Below are 22,025 nucleotides of genomic sequence, written 5' to 3'. Positions count from 1 at the left end.
CATCGCCGCTTTACTGAGGGCGCCCAGGGGCTTGCTCAGTGAGTAATTCACATCACAACTCACCGAAATTAAAGCGCGGGTCACTGGACAATCTGTTGCGCAGATTATATTGCTGCCATCGCAAAGATCGACCAAAAATGTCAATTCGAAGCCGCATGCCAGCTTCTCCGAACCCACATGCAGCGTCAGAGCATAGCAGATCTTTACTTCGCTTCCTGCGACCTAATCAATCCTCTCCAGACCCGGATCAAGGTGTATTTTGCTGAGGTAGAAGTCACTTTTACAAAGATAACCGAACACTGGACTCTGAGTGGTATGGTTACCGACCAAAAGACCCTGTAGGGGTTGCAGATGCTCCGAGAGCTATGGAAGGACTTGTGCATCGTTGAAGGCAAGCGGTCTCTCCCCGACAGACCGACTCAGCCTGGAGATCCAGAAACACGTATGCCATGTCTGCTAAACTATGAGATGAGTCCGGGGAAAACCTCACCCCATGCGGAAGTTATACTACCCTCTCACCGGGATCCGGAAATGAGAATCGCCAACGCGTTGACTGCCTTCTTTAAGCGTCATGGTATGCAAAATCAGTCTGCTACCTACACCAATAACCTCAAGTCCTACTAGTAAGTAATGTTGCGGCTTGCTACATTTCCTCTTTCCCCTGTCTCTCGTCCTTCGGTACCCTTCGGCTGACCTATAGCCCAGTCCTGGCAAGGATTTGGACGTTGCCACGGACCATCAGGCCTGGCTTTCATTTTCTTATACGAAGAAAAAGGGACCGTATCTCACCATGTATTACCATTAGGACTTGCCAGAGGAGGCGGAGGACTCGTAATCCTCAAGACTGTGTGTCTGAGGAGCTTGTTGATCGGTTACTATGACTGTCACCGCACCACAGAAAGAATTGGCCGTGCCACGTCGTTGTCGGTGCCTGCATGTACTTACAGAATCCCCCGGGGACGTAAGGGACTCGGTCGGAAGCCCAGTGTCTTGTGAATTCAACAGTTTTCCTTTGTATTCTGCCGTCCCTCCCCCGGACCTCTTCCTTCGCGCAAGTGAGCAAAGGGGCAAATATATCACTGCAATTTGGGTCCCCGTTCGATGTTCGCTGGGACTGCAGAACATTGTGAGTCAGGTCCGATAGAACGGCTGTTCCGTAGGCACTGTCCAGGATGGTGGAAGTATGGTTTGCAGGCTCCGGCGAAGCCTGCAAGGTCGATAATCTTTTCTGCAAGGAGGACGAAGATATTTTCCGTTGCTAAGTTTGCGGAAATTATAGTCCGTCTTGATGAAGATCTGCAAAGTGGCCTTCGCGAGTCATGAAGTTTATTCTTTGCGGACAGGAAACCATGAACATAGGTAAAAAAAAGACGCTACAATCCGATGACACGTATAGCTTATCTTTCTTTCTGAGTTCTGTTTGTCTATTAGTACTTGATACAAAGTATGGGGATCTTAAGACCCCAAGGTTGTCACTCTATATAGTGGGATACCATTAGGTCCCTACGCTTATCTAAAGCACAGCTCCCTGTGCCCTGTACACCACCAGTTTGCACTGGACCGTATGACATGGCTACAACTGAAACTTATTATAAATTATGCTCAGGCAGCCTCACCGTACATGATGCATCTCACCGCAAGGGAGCTAGTCTAGTACTTTACCTTGCATCGTGCTCATACAACCTCGCCGTACATGAGACATGTTGTCATGTCGCTACAAGGGAGTTGAACCACATGCAATGAATGTAACCGAGACTTACCCTGCATCGTGCTTGAAACATCTCACCATACACGAGAGATTTTATTCCGCCGAAAAGCGTCCACATTCCATGAGGCAAAGGCCATGTGAGCTTGTATCCACGGGTAGGCCAAGCGGTCCCCTTCCCGAACGTGAGAACGTCAAAATGTGGGTTACATACGCACACTCAACATCCCCATAGCAGAGGAGGAGTAAAAAAAACATCGCACCGAGCCTGTTAATCTTTGTCGGGTGGGCGTAGAAGATGCTTACGCATAGACTCCAGGACTGTGGGAAGGAACCATCAAGAATTTCTTCAAGCAGGGAGCCATGCAGTACGCAAGGCATTCTATTACAGAAACATGAGTATCCGGATGGAAAACATGTACTAAGATATTAGAGAAAGTGCCCCTACAAAGCTGCACTATCCAAACCAGGAATGATCACGCTTGGGCAGCATGTATATCGCATCATTAATGATCATCGCAATTCAAAATAGTCTCATTCCTGTACGGAGAGCTGCAGCCAGAGTTGTGAAAATGACCAACAAGCAAGGACTAGACAGGCTGAACTCATGTCATTTCCAAGTACGGACGCCGCATGAGCTAGCCCCGTAGGGATATATTCAATTGATTTTATGTAATTTATGCGCGTGGAGGGATTCTTGGTTTCCAGAGTGAGGCGCCTACAACCGGCAATATTAAAAAAAGTCTTGTACAGGGTACATATACCTGTTTGATGCCCCGAGTATAAGCTTAACAAGCCCTGTCACACCATGGCCCGATGAATCCTGAACTTACGGCTACTGAGAAAATGTCTATTAACAAGTTAAGGCCGGGTCACGATGCTAAGTCCAACAAAATATCCCATCAAAGGGAGACGGACCAGCCATCAGATACCGCAACCCCGGATACTACATCTCAGAATGGCGAATATGAAGATTCTCACCAACAGGTAAAACCCTCCTCAGATTCGGATTGGCAGTCGAGGCATTGCCCTGGGAGGTCAATGGCAAGTGGAGATATTAGCGATGAGGACATCCGACTTCTGTACGAATGGAACAGTCAGATCAAGATACCCGGAGTCCATACATGTATCCATACTCTCATTCAGCAACAATGCGCTAAACGGCCCGCATCCGAAGCAGTCTGTGCGTGGGACGGTACTTTGTCTTACTCCGAGTTGAACCAACTATCCAATGGGTTGGCGAAAGAACTCCAGACAGCGGGAATCCAGCCGGAGATGGTGGTGCCGGTCTGTTACGAGAAATCCCGATGGACGATCGTCGCTATTCTGGCAGTACTGAAAGCCGGCGGAGCGTTTGTACTTTTGGATCCATCCTATCCTGAAGCGCGTCTGGCCGACATCTATGCTGACGTCGAGGCCCAAATCATCATCTCCTCGCCTTCAAACCAGAACCTCAGCACACGACTGGGCCAGAACGCACATACCTTGGTCGTTACAGACAGCAAGATCTCTTCCCTTTGTTCGACGGACTTCATTGTCGCCGGTCCATCCATCCCGGAGAACGCAGCATACATCGCATACACTTCTGGGTCTACAGGCAAACCCAAGGGAATCGTAGTAGAGCACCGATCCTTCTTAGCAAGCGTCGTGGCGCACAGCGAGGCCCAGAAAATCAACGCCGATAGTCGCGTGATGCAATTCGCCTCGTACGGATTTGACATCAGTATCCAAGAGATGCTGGCTCCCCTGATTGTGGGCGGCTGTGTGTGCGTGCCATCGGAATCACAGCGCCTCGATCATCTTGCCCCCGCCATCCGACAGCTGAGGGCGAATTGGCTGGAGCTGACCCCTTCAGTGGCTAAATCGCTCGCGCCAGAAGCCGTCCCGAATGTGAAGACTCTCGTTCTTGGTGGAGAATCCCTGCATCTAGATGATGTGTCCACGTGGGCCCAGCATGTTCAGCTGCTCGTCGCATATGGGCCGGCCGAATGCAGTATCGTGAGTACGGTGCAGTCTCGTGTGGAAGAATCGGATCCATACAATATCGGTCGATCATACGGAGGCCAATGCTGGGTCGTCAATCCGGAAAATCACGACCGGCTGCAGCCTCTCGGTGAAACAGGGGAGCTTGTAATCAGCGGCCCTATCGTCGCGCGAGGGTATAGGAATCGGCCGGAAGAGCAGGCGTTCATTGAGCGTCCCCCGTGGGCCTCGCTGTTTGGGCTGTCCTCCGATGCACGGTTTTACAAAACCGGAGACCTGGTCAAATACAACGTGGAGGATGGCACACTACGCTTTGTCGGCCGCAAAGATCTGCAAGTGAAGGTGAATGGGCAGCGTATCGAATTACAGGAAATAGAGCACTGCGCCCGAGAGCTGCGTGCGGATACCAGTGCCATAGCTGATGTTCTTCCGACGAAGAATACCAAAATCCTCACACTGTTCGTGCAGGTGGGAGAGGATACAAGCTCTTATCCTTCCATGTCCGATTACCAGGCCTGGTTGTCCGAGCGGTTGCCCCCATTCATGGTTCCCACCTTGTATCTCCCCTGGAAGCGATTTCCACTCGGGGCCACAGGGAAGGTCGACCGCCGACTGTTGTTGAGTCAGGCGTTGCAAGAAATGGCCGAAGCTCCCTCCAGGCCTTACGGAGAGGAACTAGCCGACCAAGAAGACACTGAGCCATTGGCGACAATATGCAGCCTCTTCAAGGAAGTCCTGGGATTACGCCAGGAGAGACCTGTCAGTCACTGCCCCTTTTTTGCCCTTGGGGGCACCTCCATTCTGGCCATTGCGTTGGCAGCCAAGGCTCGAGAACGAGGCCTGTCTCTTTCAGCGGCTGAGGTCCTGCTCCATCAGACTCCCATACAGCTGGCATTGGTTGTTCGCAAGTATGAAGTTATGGTGGATTCCGCCCCATTCACGCTGATCAGCGACGTGAATAGCACGGTAGAGGCAGCATCGTGCCAATGCCAGGTGCCTAGGGAGCATATCGAAGACATCTACCCCTGTACGCCCCTGCAGGAGGGCCTCGTTTCACTATCGAGCAAGAGCCCTGACTCCTTTGTGGGGAGGTTTGTGTTCCGTCTGTCGAAGTCCGTGGACCTGGAGCGGTTCAAATCCGTCTGTGAAGCTGTTGTAGCGGTTAATCCTATTTATCGGACACGCATCGTCCAGCTCGAAGACGGCCGTCTTCTTCAGGTGGTCGTCAAAGGTCCGGCTGGGTGGACAGCCGATTGTCGATCTATGTCTACAAACGTTCTAGGTGCTCCTCTCTGTTCTTTTCAGGTAGCGGACGATGAACAGAGCAGGGTGCCACTCTTCATCCTCACCCTTCATCACGCAGTGTTCGATGGCTGGTCATATTCGCAGCTGCTCGGCGATATCGAGGACGGGTACAAATCCGTTTCTGTTCCCCCACGGGCATCATTGAGTCGCTTTGTCAGATATATCTCGAAAATAAACAAGTCATCATCCATGGAGTTCTGGTCGAGCGAGTTTCGAGATCTGGAAGCGTCAGTATTTCCGGCTTGCCCGCCTGGATGGGTGAGGCCGGGCGTGACCGCCTCCATAACCCGCCAGGTGCGCCTTCACGGACACCCGGATGCACCTGGAAGTACATTAGCCAACAAGATCAAGCTCTCCTGGGCAATTGTCATGTCATCACGGACCAACTCCAACGATGTGGTCTTTGGCACAACTGTTTCCGGGCGCACCGCCCCCGTCGACGGAGTCGAGAGAATGGCCGGCCCGGCCATTGCGTCTTACCCTCTGCGCGTCCGTCTGCAGCCAAGTGCATCCGTTCAAGAGACGTTGGATGACATCCAGGCGCTCGACTCTCGGACTGTTTTGTTTGAGCAGACCGGTTTACAGCATATCCGCCGCGTGAGTTCGGAGGCAAGTTTGGCCTGTACTTTCCAAAGCATGCTTGTTATTCAACCCAAATCCTTACAAGTCGAAGGGACACTCCTCCATGACACCCCAGGAAACCAGGAGGAGCAACTAAAGTTCAATTCGCACGTACTCACTGTCATTCCCCAGTTGGGGCCCGGGGCGGTCGACATTATGGCTGTCTACGATGAAGCCGTACTTCCCTCGCGTGAAGTCGAGAGCTTACTGGAACAGCTTGAGACCGTGCTTCGCCAAGTTGTATCCAATCAAACCACCCGACTGGATGCCCTGCAAACCCACAGCCAGTCGGACCGTCAACAGTTGCAGATATGGAACCACAGAACGCCGGTCGACATCGATGCTCTTCTCCCGATCCATGAGCGTATCGCCATATTCGCCCGCAAACATCCGTACGCAAACGCTATCTGTTCCTGGGACGGCTCATTTATGTACCACGAGCTGTATGAGCGCTCGAGGTCCCTGGCAGGCTGCCTGCAGACCATACATGGAACGGGCCCGGGCACGGTGGTTGGTGTCTTCATGGAGAAAACCAAATGGTTCCCTGTTGCCGTATTGGGGATTATGATGTCGGGCGCCGCATTCGTCCTTCTGGACATTCTATTTCCATCCGAGCGACTGCAGTATATGATGCAAGTCAGCGGCGCAAAAATCGTGATATGTTCCCCTTCCACGGAGGCCAGATGCTCCAAAATCACCGACCAGCATGTGGTGCTCGAGGAGGGAGGCTGCACGACAGGAGATAAATACGATAACTACAATCGACCTCTGGTTTCAGGCCACGACACTATGTATGTGCAATTCACATCGGGATCAACTGGTACGCCGAAGGGCTTGGCTATTGAACATGGCATGGCCCACTCGACGCTCAGCGCTCACAAGGAGCTCTCGTCAATGGGGCCCGCCACCCGGAGCTTGTGGTTTTCATCTCCTGCCTGGGATGCCACTATTTGGGAAGTGGCTTTCATTTTGGCCGCAGGAGGTTGTATATGTATTCCCTCGGATGAGCAGCGCTTGAACGATCTGGAAGGAGCCATTGCAGCCATGGAAGTGAACTGGGCGACCTTGACTCCATCGGTGGCACGAACACTGTCACCGCCGGCAATTCCAACTCTTCGCACTCTCATTCTCGCAGGGGAGGCAACGTCTCCATCCGATCTGCAAAAATGGTTCCCACGAGTTGAACTCCACTTTGCATATGGCCCGGCGGAATGCACGATAGCCACAACTATCCGCCGAGTGACTCAGCTGGCCACCGATTCGACTGATATCGGTCGTCCTCCTGCTGCAACGTGCTGGATTGTCCGTCCCGACAATCACAATCAGCTGCAGCCTGTGGGAGTAGTTGGGGAACTTGTGGTTGGAGGTCCCACCGTTGCGAGAGGCTATCTGCATCGACCAAAGGAGACGGCATTGGCCTTTGTTCGTAATGTATCGTGGGCCTCGGAGTTCTGCCTAGGCGAGGGCACGCTATACAAGACAGGCGATCTGGCGCGCTTCAATCCCGATGGCTCGCTTTCTTTCGTCGCTCGAAAGGACAACCAAGTGAAGGTCCGCGGGCAACGCCTCGAGCTGGGAGAGATTGAGCATTGCGCGCAGCAATTCATGCCCAACATCGAGGTTGCCGCGGATCTTGTGTCATTTCAGCACAACCTAGGGTCTAAGGTCGTGCTGTACGTCTGTTTCAGACAGGTTGACGCCAAACTCTCGCTTGGTGATAACGAGGCCAGTCTTTTCTTTCATCCCTCTGACTCCAACAAGGCTGAAATGGCGCGTTTGCGCGAGCATCTGCATCATTCCTTGCCACCCTACATGGTTCCCTGGATCTTGGTTCCTACTCGCTACATTCCACTCAGCCCTTCTGGCAAGACGGATCGAAGGCGCCTGGAGAAGCAAATCTGCGAATTGGAGCGTAAGGACCTCGAAATCTATCTCGGAGCCAACCATTCGAAGCGTGCACCCTCGACTGACCTCGAAGCCCGCCTGCAGAAGCTCTATGCCCGGGTGCTTTCGCTGCCAGAGACCGCTATTGGGGTTGATGATAGCTTCTTCACGCTGGGTGGTGACTCGATCTCCGCCATGCAGCTGCTCTCACTTGCGAGGAAGGCGGATATTCCACTGTCTATGCAGGAGTTTCTGACCCACAACACGATTGCTCAATTTTGTGAGAACGCTCAATTGCCTCGAGGGGACACACTTCTTAATAATCTGGATGCCGTCGATGAGGAGATTCCGTTCAAGTTGAGTCCAATCCAGTCACTAATTTTTCCATCGGCGAGCATGGCAGAAAACCGATTCAACCAGACCTTCTTGGTCAAGGTCAACCGGCAAGTCAACCTGGATGACTGGAATCGAGTGCTGCACCAGATCGTCCATCATCATGCAATGCTTCGGACCCGGCTCGTCGTCGGGGAATCGGGTGACCTACGGTTAAAGTATCAGTCGGCGGCACATCATTCGCTACGGATACGAGAACATCACGTAGCACGGATTGAACAGGCTCGTGTAGTTGCAGAAGAGTCCCATAACTGCTTGGACTTGCGGACGGGCCCAGTATTGTCCTTAGACCTCATCCATACTCCGGAAGATGGTGACTACGCACTCTTCATCGGTCACCATATGGTCGTGGATCTGGTGTCCTGGCGCATTATCCTAGACGACATAGAGGAGTTCTTGGCAGGTCATGACCCTTCCATGAAGGAACCTGTCTCTTTCGCGAAATGGGTACAATTTCTGGAGACTGAATGTCGGGTTTACTCAACGCCACAGGAGGTCCTTCCCTTCGAAGTGCGTCCGGCCAACTATGATTACTGGGGACTGTCTCCGAAACACAACACATACGGGGATGCTGAATGTCATGAATTCACTGTCGATGAAGCCACCACCCATAAGTTACTGGGTCCGGCGAACGTGACATGGAATTCTCAGCCACAAGAGATCTTTCAAGCAGCTCTGCTGCACTCCTGGGCTCGCACCTTCAAGGACCGAGAGACGCCAACAATCTTCAGTGAGGGACATGGCAGAGAGGCTGGTCGTCAGGGGATCGACCTCTCCCGGACTGTGGGCTGGTTTACGATCGTCCGGCCTTGCACGGTGGAGGACAGCACAGCCTCGCTCGGCCTTCGTGAGCTGGTCCGTCGTGTCAAGGATGTCTCCCGGAGTCTGCCGAACAATGGGCTAGCTTATTTCAGCTCACGGCACCTCAAAGCGGAGTTTCGCTCAGCATTCGCTGGCCATGATCGCATGGAGATCCTGTTCAACTACAGCGGGCGGTACCAACAGCTGGAACGACCGGGCGCACTCTTTTCGCACACCCCCCTGCAGCTGGACGAGCGATTGGACGTCGGAGCCGATATGCCACGCCAGACTCTGTTCGACGTAGCTGTAGACGTCCGCAACGGCTGCCTTCGTGTCCAGGTCTGGTACAGCGGGCACACACACCGTAAGCCCGAGATTGGCCGCTGGATCAGCGCATACCAGCAATCTCTGCATGAGGCGGCAGTGGAATTGATAGATAAGGACAGCCAGCTGACGCTGAGTGACATTCCGCTGGCACCGCTTCGCTACAGCGAACTCGATCTGTTGCAAGAGAAGATTAAAACGGCGCTACGCATCTCCTCCGTCTCCTCGATCGAGAGTATCTACCCGTGCTCTGATGCCCACTGTGGACTCGTCACTGGTATTACAGGAACCGCATCTCGCCATCGCGTGCAGAGTATACTTGAGATCACTGTATCAGATCAAGGGGTGATTGAGCCTGCCCGGGTTGCGAAGGCCTGGCGGGAGCTCAGCCGACGTCATGCTACTTTGCGAACCGTCCTTGTTGAACATCCTGGCAGGCAAGGAAAGTTTCTCAGTGTTGTACTGAAGCTACCATCCCTAGATGTGACTGTCCTACCCTCTTGTTATTCCTTTTCAGATACTATACAGCAATTAAGAGAGCTGCCGCCCCGGTATTCGTGGGACATCTCTCCTTCCCAGCAGATGGCTGTGGGCAAAACCTCGGACGATCGGACCCTCTGTAAGCTCTCATTCGGAAGAGGCTTCATTGATGCTACTTCCATGGACGTTTTGTTGAGAGAGCTGGCTTCCATATTGAGAGAAGAGGGTCTATCTCCTAAGATCGCCCCCTCTTACAGCGCATACATATCGCACTTGCAAGCCCAAGACCGTGCAAATCAGATGCAGCATTGGATCGACCTCCTGGCTGCTTGTCAGCCATGTGTACTTCCCGGGGACCGGAAGCATAACCGTAGTCACGGTCAGTTGCGCTCAAAGAAACTCATGGTTCCCAACTGTAGCGAGCTAGATCAATTCCTGAAATCGCATCAGCTCACTCTGACCAACGTCTTCCAAGTCGCCTGGGCCTTGGTCTTGCGGCACTATACCGACAGAAACGAGGTCTGTTTTGCTACACTGCTTTCCGGCCGTGACCTTCCACTGCCAGACATCCAGGAACTGGTGGGCTCCTGTTTCAATGTCTTGCCGTGCATTCTGCGTTTAAGCCGGTCTCGCACACTGCTGGATGTTCTACGAGAAAACCAAACGGAGATGAATCGACGCATGGCAAATCAGCACTGTTCTTTGCCAGAAATTCTTTCCCGGGCAGGACACGATCCAAAGGGGTTCTTTAACACCTGCTTGACGGTCCAATCTGCCCATCAAGCCGGCAATGCCGACCAGCACAGCCAAGACGGGATCAGGGTAAAGGTGCTGGAGGTTCACGACCCGACAGAGGTAAGCGCTCCCTCTTGCCGCTCCCTTCCACGCTAATGCCTTGTCAGTTTGATATCTGCATTGCAGTGATGGTGTCACCATCGCATATCGAGATCGATTTCCGTTATTGGACTTCATTCTGCAGTGGAGAGCAAGCAACAGAGATTCTGACACTGCTCTCTAGCTATGCGACTCGGATGGCTCTCCACGGAGATGATATAATCGAATCACTTGAGACGAAGGCAATCCGGCTTGCGGATGGATGCAATGGCTCGGCCGGTCATGTTGCAGCTGAGACAGGGTCGGTCACGCTGCTCAGTCAATAACGTCCTCCAGGAGAAGCGGGTCAGACGTTATATCTGTCGACACAAGGAGCCGCCGATTTGACAGCTTCTCTGCATATAATTTGTATGGAGTCTGGATTCTCTTGAGAACAATAATGTAATTTCCCGTTCGGTTCGTCTGCTCGAAGCCGTCGTCGCTTGCCGAGAACGGGCCATGATAGGATTATATATCTTCGATCAGTCGCATTGGACTTTACTCGGTATACACGAATAGAAACTTGTATGAGCTACGATATAAAACATACCATAGAGTGTGCGAAACAGGGCTTGCCGTCCGCTCAGCCGTACTTTAGCCACACACCTGAATGCCATCTCTCTGTATCCATGGTCTATGGGGTGAGAGCCATCCGCGAGCTGATCGAATTTGATAAACTGGCTCATCTCTGCCAACACGATCCGGTCACCATCTGCACGACGCTGGGCGGCAAGGTAACTAACTTATGGATACGAGAATAGACCATCGGTACTTACTCAAGTTCTCTTGTATATCACTAACGAGAACGTCAGGATCCATAGAGACTTTTCTAACCGGACTTTTGGCGGCAAGAGCACTACGATATTGGCAGCGACCAGGAACCTTTTTATCATAATCGTTGGGTCGACGAAAAGACCCTCCCCGGATTCCGGGCATTCATGAAGGATTCCCTCCAAAAGTTGGAGCAGCTACACAGAGCCGTCCTGGACGCTCTGCTCTTGGGGCTGGAAGTGGACCCCAGCGAGGCCGACTACTTCCGCTCTCTTCACGCCGGGCCCCAGAGTAAAATACAACTACTGCACTATCCAGCACTCCTCGAGTTGACCACCGATCGTCAGGCGACCACTTGGTGTCCCTCGCACACAGACTTTACGACCTTCACATTTTTCATCCAGGATCAGAATCAGGAACTGGAGGTCGAAGACTGAAGCCAGCCCGGGACGTTCCTTCCAGCCCCACGACCGAGATTGAAGACCGCATCTGATTCACCATGGGGAGCTTTGGAGAAATATGGAGTAATGGCTACCTGCCTGCGTCTAAACATCGCGTGATGATTCTTGCCCACCACCAGGCGTGAGTACGAGTACGAGTACGGAAAGATTCTCCATCCCGTATGTCGTGTAAATCCGAGAAGCGACGATGTGTTGGTGCCTCAGACTACAGGGGGAAGCCTGCTGAGATGCCTGACGGGGAACATCAGCGGGCTACTGTCCACCAGCCCATTGGGTTTAGAATGAAGTATCAGTATGCATGGTGTAAGTCACGAGGAAAGGGACATTCATGATACCCTTAATTCTATTACTAGCAGTTACTCTCTTCTATTGGCTATAGTCTTACATGACGGGGTCTTGTTTAATTGTGTCAATCTAGGCAAACGTGAGAAGCAAAACAGGCGCGGGGGAGTCAGTAAGAGCTCCCTTAATTTTGAGTTTCAGTGTGAATACAAACAGGCAATAAAATGAATCTAGACTATGCATGCCTGTTGTCTCACCGACATGGTAGAGTACCTATCCACCTTCATGCGGTGAACTTGGAGAAGAGGACGCGCCTGACGAGCTCATTTGCACTCACGCTGCAAGGGGGAGCTAGCGGCATGTTATTGAATAAGGCAGAAGGGGAAAAAGGGATGGATCGCACAAACTGGGAGGGGAAGCAATATATTTTCCTCCTTCCTTTCCCCCCAGGACAGATGGGTAGTACAATCTCAATAACAGCTACATTGTTTTTTAGGTCTCCCATGGATTTCCTTCCAAACTGGGATCCTGTAAAGGGATCTGTGCTGGCTGTGCTCGCGAGTGCGCTTACTGTCTGCCTCGCCATTGTTGTGGACGACTATCTCTATGGAAGGAGCATCCGAAAGCAATTGGGAGATATTCCCATAGTCGGTGTGAAGAGTGACGTTTGCCCTTTGCTGCGATGGAGGTCAACCGAGCACGATCTAGTTAACGAGACTGCTCACGCGTACCAACAGGTGAGAGTTTATGTATCTGTTGTCTCCATTCGGAACTACAATTACTCATTCGACAGTATACCAAAAATGGCTTACCTTGGGCTATAAGAACTCTCAACCGGTTCTACGGGATATGCCTCCCACCACAGTCGGCCAGGGAATGGAGCAATCTTCCACAAGATCATCTCAGCTTCATCAAATTAGTCGAAAAGGTAGGCCTACCCCCAAGACGCCGAGAAAGTCAGGCTAGTGACCCCTTCAGGAAAATATGTACTACCTCCACTCGGACCTGGCATCGCAGACAGTGACCAATGCCCTCATCAAATGCAATAAGAAGCCTTATCTGGGTGAGTTTCGAGGATCCTTGGGATGCGAAAATAGGGATTTCAGGGAGAGGAGTGCTAATACTAGTCTCAGATGCATTCTCCGACAAGGTCGCCAGTCAGGTCAATCAGATCATACCGTCCGCGTTTTCCGTGAGCCCCGGCGAAAAAGGTGAGTGGATGCGAGTGCAGAGGAGAGAAACCCGGACAAGTGACCAACTCAACCGCAGGATGGCAGGTGATCAATGTCATGGAAAGAATAAGCTATATCAACTCGCGGATTATGATTGCGTGCATCATGGGCCCTGAGTTTGCATTGGACCAAAGGCTCCTTGAGCTTTATATGTCCTACCACTCTTTGATAATGTCCCATACAAGCATTTGCGTCAGATTCCCACGAGCCGTGCGTTCCCTAATCTCACGGTTTGCTCCGGTAAATCGAAAAATGAGGACAGTCATGAACGAGCTCAAGAGCAGACTCATCCCTGAGATTCGCTGTCAGGTGCGTCGATTACGCTCCGAAAAGTCTGAAAATAGGTCCTGTTCGCTACTGGATGCCGTGGTCGAGGAGTGTATGGCTGAAAACACAATTGGTCGTGAGACCAGGTACTACGATGAGGAAAAGCAAATCAGCCGGATAGCTGACAAGATCATGTTCCTTCACTTTGAAACTGCTCTACCGATCACAGTGATCCTGTCTGCAATGATATACCGCATCATGGTAAATCCAGAGTGCATCGCACCTCTCCGTGAGGAGCTACAGGCAGCCCTGTCCGCGGGACAATATACCTCTCCTGACGTGATGAACCAATGCCCCAAGCTGGAAAGCTTTATGCGTGAAACCCTGCGTCTTCACGGCTCCAGTCTATGTGCGCAATCTCCCCGCCACCCGTTCTAGCGAGACACTAACAAGCAACCAAACCTACCAGACGCCTCGAGTCGTCTTGTGATAAAACCGGTCCACATCCCTTCCCTTGGCCGCACTTTTCCCCCGGGGTCGATCCTCACGCTGCCATGGTACTGGATGGCCCGAGATCAGGATCTGTATCCAAGTCCGGAGAGGTTTGACAGCCACCGCTTTTACGATGCGTCCTCGGGGGCGTGTACTGCCCGTGTTACGACCACATCGGACCAATTTCTAGCCTTCGGATACGGCACCAGCACCTGTCCAGGTCGCTTCATGGCGAGCAGAGTCCTCCAAACCGTCTTCGCCAAAGTCCTCCTCGATTTCGATGTCACTTGCATGCCTGGTGTAGAGGAAATTCCTTTCAATATCTTCACGAGTTCGTATTTCTTCCAAAATAGTGAAATTGAGGCCCGAATCCGGCCTCGTGCCGCGAAGATGTAGCCCTCGCCGGCCTGGCAAAGTGGACATAGCGGAACATCTTAGTCCTGCTAGAAGCCAATCTTAGCTGATAGTCTCATTAATCTATTCTGAGGTGCTCTGAGGGGGTGTCCCTTTTTCAGCAGCACCATACATTTGTATGTTACATGTATCAGGTAGACCGACGTAGTGCTTTTATATGGGTCTACCGAGTCTGTGGGCTGATAGCCATCAAGATATCATTTCCCTTGTCCCATCCAATCTTGTGAACAGCCAAGATTTTCAGCGTCGGTGAAGCTGCTCCCCAAGTAGTAGAGGTTTTAGCAAAAACTACGCCAGAATACTCTAGACAGTCCCTGGGCGGCCCAGGTAACCAATCCCCTCGGCGGATCAGAGCCCAATACAGTACAAAGGGGGTCGTGGTTGTCGCCTCTCTGAATTGCAGAATTTTCTTACGCCAGTTGCCCGTGGGGAATCTCCGACTAACTCGCGGTCAGTTGAGACATGCATGTACATTTTTCTAGCTGATTGCCATTATTACGAATAGCCACTCAAGTCTCCATTGAAATCCGTCAGGGGATGGAGCAGGGGATGAAGGCAAGAATGCATATCGTTCAGCGGAACCCAGCAAATTGTATCTATTTTGCCTGGAAGGAGGGACAGCGACAGTCAATTAGTGGCCCCCCCCGCTATGAATGCAAGGGATTCCTCTTCCATGATGCGCCGTCTCAGTTGCGTGCTCCGGCCTGGTTGTCTTCGAGTATGGCTTTCGCTTATGGGTAAAAGTAAAAAGCCTTTGGCCAATTTTTCTTATTCGCCCCTCTGAACATGAATCTAGTCAGCATTATTATCAGGCTAATAATACAGAATATTAAGATATGAGCAGCTCAGAATACATGTGATTAATAATTGATCCCAGCCTGATTAGAACCTGAGCACTCACTGAGCATTAACTGGTAATTAGAAATACTCAGTGAGCAACCCCTGAGCGCTCTCATTAAAGCGGCCTCATCCAAATAGGGAAAGTCTCATTGATTCTAGAAAATCAAGTCTGTATAGTCACATACATACATAGACATCGTACCCAATCATATCATTGGCATGACTGGAAGTTTCCGAAATGAACCTGAGGCAACTTTCCCTTTGAGGCTGTAAACCGAAATGGTCACATGTTTTTGTGGCCTTTCGGTTTCTGCCGCTGTCAATTTCCCTCCTTGCAGCTGTCATCGCATTCCTCACTGGACCCCTGGCCGATATACTTACACCTATAGCAGACCAGATCCCCTCGTTCACCTGACGAATGGTTGTATCCGGAGCCCCCGCTCAAAGCTTGTGGGATAGCTTAATTTCTTCCAGAAGATGCCAACATTTCTCGAGTCGCACAATGGCCTTGGTGAAAAAGGCCGCACCATCGCTGATAGGGCTGTAAGTGTAGATTACATCCGCATTGTGTTTCAAACGCTATCTCTTTTTGACTAATCACAGGAAGCCGTTTACTGCTGATCTACTGGGCAGTTGGTGTCGCTATGTCACCAACACCAATGGCTGATATAGCCGTTTGTATCGCCACGTTTTATCGGCACTCAATGTCTCAAATAATGGAAATATGCCACCAGAATGATTCAGATAAAGAATGGGGGCTTCCTACAGTATGATGCCTCTCGGAATCACCATACAAAGTGGCCAAACCATGTACATTACAAACATGGGTGTTGGCAGCTTCCCGCCTTTGACAACCATCATAGGTGAACAAGGGGGTCCACGGGATACAGGGAGGACATGGCAGAAAAGGACAAAATATGATGACTGTCAAAGGGCTCCAGATTTCAAGGATGGGGCATTGTGTCCCCAACGAAACCGACAAGACAGGCCAGACCAGCGTGTGTGCCAGAGTGGGAGGGCTGCAGCCATCCGAGCCGGATGTTGTACTGACCAACATCATCGGACAAACACTGGCGGAATTGAGCCACAACGGGACCCAAGTCGGAGCCTGCTGTTAAAGCGCTTTGGGGGCTCTTTCACGTTACTCTCCTGCTGCCTTTCCACCCTCTTGGATGTCTGCTCCGCAATTTAGCGGAACCTTCCTTTCCCTAACTGTGGATGTTTACGGTGACTCCCGAATAATACCTTGTATCCTGCACCTGTCGCCATCCCTTCTATCTTATCTTTAATGGCATTGTCCGTATAAGATTACTTATCTTATATATTATGCATTCATTTATATTTAAGTTCCTCTGCTTGAATTCGTTTTAATAATTCCAAATTTTCCGTGTCAGTACTGTTATCCCATCCTCATTGCCGGCTTCAGTGAATGGTAGTGACATTTCCCTCGCTCATACACCCAAGCCATTCACCACGCGCTATGAAACACGCACTCGCTACCGTAATTCTTTTTTCTCCTTCTACCTCTTTGATTCCCTTGGCTTCTTCTTGAACACTTCCATCACCCTTCTCATCTCTTTCCTCCCGCAAGCCGCTTACAACTACACCTGAATCTAGGATCTATCATTCCCGACTCTCCATCTCTTTACGAGACATCATCCAAACATCTGATTGCAGTTTATGCTACCAAGTCATAATGTCCTCCACGATTCATCCCCAGTACTTCTGTACTCGTCCTAATGGCACCTTCACTCCCCTTATCGCCGTGGATGAGCTCCCCTCGCATATCTCGATTCGTGGAGCTCCCCGTGTGCTAGCAGCCAGTGAAACCCAAGGAATGACGAGCCTTGGGATTGTACAGATGAGGCCCCAGTCTTATGTTGTCGAAGGAGTTGGCCCCGCTCCCACTCGAGAGACGTCCACGAGTTCGACCGGACACCGCACCCGTGACTCTGATTTACAGGCCGCGTTGATGAGAGTCCTTTCCGATGAGTGTCTTCCGACCAACGAGCGTCGGGCTATTACAACGCTGATACAGCATGGTCTTTCTCGCGGCATGTTTACGCCCAGTTCCACCAGTAACGGTTGGTTGGTGCCTAATAGTGGTGGTAGTATTGCTGGCAATGTGGGTTCTAGACAAGTAAGTCCTAATATGTAGCATTACAAAGGTTTTGAGAAAGAAAAAGGGGTGTGACTAACCCTCGACCAGGGACCTCACTACAATACCAAGAAAGAATACTGTTCGTACTGGATTCGCCATGGCGAGTGTGACTATTCACAACAAGGCTAGTATTTCAGTCGTCTGGTTGTGTGGTATGACCACTAATATGACCATAGGCTGCCTTTTTAAACATGAGATGCCTGGCGACCCGGCGATGCTCGAGAAGCTTGGCCTCCGTGACATCCCCCGCTGGTATCGTGAGAAGTATGGCATTCCCAGCCTGATACCGAATGGACATGTTCATCCTCGTCATCAAATCGGTCATGCTCTGCCACTGACGGACAATGGGGGTTTCGGAGCGGTCCACAACCCATCTCGCCTCGGGGCAAACATCATCTCGGACATTTCTGATTTTGAGAGGGACTCTCAGCAGAAGACTCATTATGCTATTCAGCACTCACCAGCTGCACTTCCTGGATCGTCGCGGCCTGTCTATGCCGCCGCAGGACCGTCCAGGGCTCAAATGCCCCAGAGACATGGAGCAAAAAATTCTTCGAAAGTGGATCTTTTATCCTTTGACCCTCTTCCAGAGTACCCCAGCTACACATCCGTGGAATCTGCGCCCGGGAAGATGCGCGCGCCGGCCAACGCAAATGGCACCGCCGCCTTTGCGAGTGTCAACAGCGAGCGTGAGGACTTCGTCCGCAGTATACAATCTCTAATGCCGACTCCAATGTCCGGGATCTCGGAGTACCTGCCGGCCGGTGGTTCTCCCTATAAGCCTCGTTCCAAGAAGGCACAAAAATCCCGCCGGTTGTATCAGCCTCGGCCTCCTGTCCTGAAGCAGGAGTCCGAACCTGAAGCAAGCGAAGTAGATGCATTCAGCGGGGATTGTAGAGGCTATGGCACTGCTCCGCCGAGCGTTGCATCTCCCATTTCCAAGGTTGACCACCCAAGCCCGAACATCCGGTCTGCCCTAGATAGCGCGTCCGAGCCGGCTACTCGCGGTGCCTCCCCTTTAAACCAGTCCGGCACTGCATCTTCGGACTCGAGTCCCGATCTTGTCCGCGACCGACAGAAAGATAAAAAAGAACACAAAGCGACCTTCGGCGCTATAGGTACCAAGAGAGGGTATGGTAAGTCGTGTGACGGGTCCTTCGAAGTTGATCTGTTAGGCCTGGGCACCAAGGACGATGAATAAAGCCCGGCCGTCCAACGAATCCCGCTGCTTGAGTAGTCCTGCACTGCTCGAGACAATTTCAATTAAATATGAGACGTAACTATACAGGGTCTCGATCCTTTATGATATGATACACGACACGGCGAGTACTAGTCAAACTAAATATACTTACAAAGTTGATGAGTCCGGCAGGTGTGGGATGGCTCAAGGATGCCAGGTCATTATATTATTGCCATCAGCATTTAGTTCTCTCTGGTTCTCATCTGTGTCCAGACCAGATGTCTCTCCTTTCATTCATGATCTAGGTTGGAAAGGGAAAGAGTGACCGTCAGGATACATGCAACCAGCGCAAGGCGCGGCGAATTGTCAAAATTTCAAAATCGACGTCCTGTGCTGAGGGTTCTCGCTGGTGTGTTTTGTCTTCTGTCCTTTGATTCATTTACATGTGCCAATTATGAGTTTCGATTTATGTTGTCTTCTCTTCTTTTCCGTGTGTTTTTACTACCTTTGCTTGCTCTGTTCCTCTAGTTTTCTTTTCCTTCGTTGAAACGGTTTGGTATGCTGGATATTATAGCATGTGCCATGTCTATAGTACCAGGAACTTATCAGAACCTCATAATATATGGAATGTTAACTCAACAGAGCCTTTGCGGCGTAGTGTATCATCCCCCCGATGCTATTAGGTCCAATCAGACAGTATCAGGATTCATGCAGTTGAAATAAGTAGAGGAAAGTGCTAGTTAACGATGAATGAGATATAATACATTGACATAAGATAAAAGTGTCTAATACAACCTTGCGAAATATGCGCCGCCCTGTTTCGTTTGAGCTTACACAGGTCAAAGAAAATACTACAGTATACCCTCGAAAACAGACACATGAGGTTACCATATGGACATACTCCCTCCGTTTCTCGTAAATGATAACGATCATGGCGGAAGTGAGGCGTGGTGTTTGTTTCCCTTGGAATCCCTCCAGAATTCATCACAGCTTAATGCTCAGCTCACCGAACCCTCTTCCGCTGAGCCTTTGCATTGACCTTCACCGCAACCTTCTCCCGCTCTTCCGTGGCCTTTGCGTTCAACGCAGGGTTCAAAGCCGGCAGGGTCCGCGCCGCCTGCAGAACGACCTTGTTGCCGTCCACCCGCTCCTGCTCCTGACGCTGTCTCTCAGCACGAGTGGCCTCCAGCTGCTTCTTGCGCTCGGGTGTCATGACCCAAGACTCGGGGAAGCGGTGCGTAACCTTGGGCTTGTGGTGACGCAGATCGAGAGGGACGTCGGCGAACGAGTCGCCCTCCTTCGCTTCCTTGATCAATGACTTGATGGTGTCACCAAGGTAACGCTTGTTTTGGGCGCGGAGTGGGAATTTCTCGCAAGACATGCGCACAATATCGGTTTGGGGGTTGTAGCGGACACCGACGAGTTTGAGGAAGGTCTGACGTTGCGCTTCGGTGAGGTATTTGGGGGTCAAATCTTTGGAGGACAGCTCCACAACGACCTTGGGTTCGGCGGGGTGCTGCTCGCCCATGTATGTTGTGTAGCGGAAGCGGAGGATGTGAGATTCGGGAGGGAGGGTGAAGGGTTTGGCGAGCTCTATTGCGGGTTATCAGCAAAGGGATTGTGTCTGACATAAGGGGGAATTATGTGGAGTCTGGGTGTAGGTGTGGCTGCATACTGCTCAGCAATGGCATATCCCAAGCGGCGATTCGAGCGTATTCTCTGATTTCACGATGCTGTTCGAGTTGTGCGTAGGCCATGCTCGTCATTTCGTCATCGTTGAAATCCTCATCACCGTCCTCAACGAGAGCCAGATCATCCGGTTCTTCGTCCGCCCAGAATCCGTTCGATCGGACTCTCGGGGCCTCGAAACGCATATGTGTTTCTCTTTCGATCTGGAAGACTTCCTTGTCGAGCTCGGCGAACATGGCGGCACGGGCCTGGGGGTCGTTGTATTCGGAGACAAGAGCACGGTTCGCTTCGTCAAACGCCTTTCGCTCTTGCGGAGACATTAAGTCATATTGCTCCCGCTCCTCTTTCGAGAGGAAATCAGGCGAGTATTCGGGTGCCGGGGGCAGGTCCTGCGGACGAGGGCGCTTGGGCTCCTCAGGGACGGGCGGATCTTCTGAGACGAGGGAGATGGGCGTCGCGGAGAATTGGCGGACGGGGGTGAAGATAGGCCCTCTCCGGGCCAGGAAGAAGGCCGAGCGGCCCAGCGACCGAGCTACTGAGGCCATTGGGGGAGGGGAAAGTCTGGGGATATTGGGAATGAGAGGCGCAGTGGAGGAAGTTCGGCGGATGTTTTTCATTTCCTTCCATCGCCGCGTGCCACTAAACCGTTTCGGGAAGGCAGTGACTTTCACCGCCGAACAATTGGCTGGAACTACTTACCTCAACTGCAACTTCGTACTTGCCTTTGCATCTTTCCGCGCCCACTCCATCTAGAGTCTGGCATGTTGGGTGCCAGTCTATGAATGCTACGGCACTGACTACATTCCCTAGAGGCTGATATGGTTGGCAAAATTAGCCACGTTTGAGTCTTGTTCCGTGCGGGATATCACCCGCCCACTAACTAATCATCATGCCGTCCCCTCTCCAAACAAATGCCACTACAAAGGTCTGCTTCGTCACTGTGGGTGCTACAGCTTCTTTTCATCTTCTTCTACAGTCAGTACTGTCAGATCAGTGTCTGCTGGCATTACAGAAACTAGGGTTCACCCACCTACTTGTGCAATATGGCAAGGACGGCCAGGCTCTTTGGGATGAGTTCCAGAACAGATGCCCTCCTGATAGTGAAAGCCGACATGGGCTTGAAATCGCCGGATTCGACTTCAACCAGGCTGGATTAGACGAGGAGATGGGTTTGGCTCGAGCTGATCCGTCTGAGGGTCGAGTCGGGGGATTAATCATCAGCCACGCTGGTAATGCCCATGTCTACAGTATCTCCAATGCCTGATTGAGGTGGCTGACATGGTTTGGGTCCAGGATCGGGAAGTATTCTTGGAGCATTACGGCTTGGTGTGCCGCTTGTTGTTGTACCGAACCCAACCCTGAAGGATAATCACCAGGAAGAACTGGCACAAGAACTGCAGAAGCAGGGATACGTTGTCGCCAGCAATTACTGGTACGCTGCTCTTTCGGTGTTTAGGACCGGGTGACATAGACGAGCTCACTCCTTTTCCAGGGAAATTTCGAGTGCACTCGCTCGTGCAGAAAAGCTGCGAGCTCAGATGCTGGCTTGGCCGCCTGTGTGTGGAGTAAGCCAGCGGCGCCAGCCAACGCTGGAGAGCGTGATGTCTGACGAACTGGGCTTCTTAGATTGAAGCCGCCTTTGGGTCTTTATCACTAGCACCGGTCGAATCCACTCTGCCGGGCGCATTGAAAGCGATACATCTGTAAGTTGTTTGGGATGACACCGCCACCATGTGGTACGATTATAATAATCATGACTATGGAAGTCATCGGGTAGCTGGCCATGAGCCTTGGGCAATGAGGAGTCTCGAGACCAAATAGCCATGGAGGGTAGACTGGACTCATCAGTGTCTTGGACAATCCGCTA

The 22,025-nt window shown here is 51.6% G+C and overlaps 8 protein-coding genes across 8 annotated transcripts; 6 read left to right on the top strand and 2 right to left on the bottom strand.

The window, feature by feature from the left end:
• Positions 1–351: 351 nt before the first annotated feature.
• AKAW2_20970A (uncharacterized protein) lies at positions 352–805 on the top strand (the record flags this gene model as incomplete). Its single annotated transcript, XM_041685742.1, has 2 exons — positions 352–623; positions 706–805. 2 exons carry the CDS (start codon positions 352–354, stop codon positions 803–805), a joined length of 372 nt encoding a protein of 123 aa, XP_041539796.1.
• A 2,273-nt stretch (positions 806–3,078) lies between these two features.
• On the bottom strand, positions 3,079–3,426 carry AKAW2_20969S (uncharacterized protein; the record flags this gene model as incomplete). The annotated part of the gene is made up of 2 exons (XM_041685741.1): positions 3,079–3,105; positions 3,190–3,426. The coding sequence occupies 2 exons, from the start codon at positions 3,424–3,426 to the stop codon at positions 3,079–3,081; spliced, it is 264 nt and encodes an 87-aa protein (XP_041539795.1).
• A 2,617-nt stretch (positions 3,427–6,043) lies between these two features.
• AKAW2_20968A (non-ribosomal peptide synthetase) lies at positions 6,044–10,656 on the top strand (the record flags this gene model as incomplete). Its single annotated transcript, XM_041685740.1, has 2 exons — positions 6,044–10,351; positions 10,399–10,656. 2 exons carry the CDS (start codon positions 6,044–6,046, stop codon positions 10,654–10,656), a joined length of 4,566 nt encoding a protein of 1,521 aa, XP_041539794.1.
• Positions 10,657–11,307: 651 nt separating this feature from the next.
• Positions 11,308–11,577, top strand: AKAW2_20967A (uncharacterized protein; the record flags this gene model as incomplete). Its single annotated transcript, XM_041685739.1, has 1 exon — positions 11,308–11,577. One exon carries the CDS (start codon positions 11,308–11,310, stop codon positions 11,575–11,577), a length of 270 nt encoding a protein of 89 aa, XP_041539793.1.
• Positions 11,578–12,338: 761 nt separating this feature from the next.
• Positions 12,339–14,270, top strand: AKAW2_20966A (cytochrome P450; the record flags this gene model as incomplete). Its single annotated transcript, XM_041685738.1, has 6 exons — positions 12,339–12,620; positions 12,677–12,811; positions 12,862–12,946; positions 13,017–13,094; positions 13,153–13,791; positions 13,852–14,270. The coding sequence occupies 6 exons, from the start codon at positions 12,339–12,341 to the stop codon at positions 14,268–14,270; spliced, it is 1,638 nt and encodes a 545-aa protein (XP_041539792.1).
• Positions 14,271–16,824: 2,554 nt separating this feature from the next.
• Positions 16,825–18,490, top strand: AKAW2_20965A (uncharacterized protein; the record flags this gene model as incomplete). Its single annotated transcript, XM_041685737.1, has 3 exons — positions 16,825–17,268; positions 17,338–17,413; positions 17,466–18,490. The coding sequence occupies 3 exons, from the start codon at positions 16,825–16,827 to the stop codon at positions 18,488–18,490; spliced, it is 1,545 nt and encodes a 514-aa protein (XP_041539791.1).
• Positions 18,491–19,472: 982 nt separating this feature from the next.
• RSM24 (mitochondrial 37S ribosomal protein mS35) lies at positions 19,473–20,703 on the bottom strand (the record flags this gene model as incomplete). The annotated part of the gene is made up of 2 exons (XM_041685736.1): positions 19,473–20,062; positions 20,145–20,703. The coding sequence occupies 2 exons, from the start codon at positions 20,701–20,703 to the stop codon at positions 19,473–19,475; spliced, it is 1,149 nt and encodes a 382-aa protein (XP_041539790.1).
• Positions 20,704–21,047: 344 nt separating this feature from the next.
• alg13 (N-acetylglucosaminyldiphosphodolichol N-acetylglucosaminyltransferase catalytic subunit ALG13) lies at positions 21,048–21,865 on the top strand (the record flags this gene model as incomplete). The annotated part of the gene is made up of 4 exons (XM_041685734.1): positions 21,048–21,387; positions 21,452–21,590; positions 21,651–21,723; positions 21,785–21,865. 4 exons carry the CDS (start codon positions 21,048–21,050, stop codon positions 21,863–21,865), a joined length of 633 nt encoding a protein of 210 aa, XP_041539789.1.
• Between the last annotated feature and the right edge of the window lie 160 nt (positions 21,866–22,025).

This window comes from Aspergillus luchuensis, chromosome 2, assembly GCF_016861625.1.
Source record: "Aspergillus luchuensis IFO 4308 DNA, chromosome 2, nearly complete sequence".
Lineage (NCBI taxonomy): Eukaryota > Fungi > Ascomycota > Eurotiomycetes > Eurotiales > Aspergillaceae > Aspergillus > Aspergillus luchuensis.
Note: the sequence above shows the minus strand (reverse complement) of the source record. Positions and strands in the feature narration are given on the sequence as shown.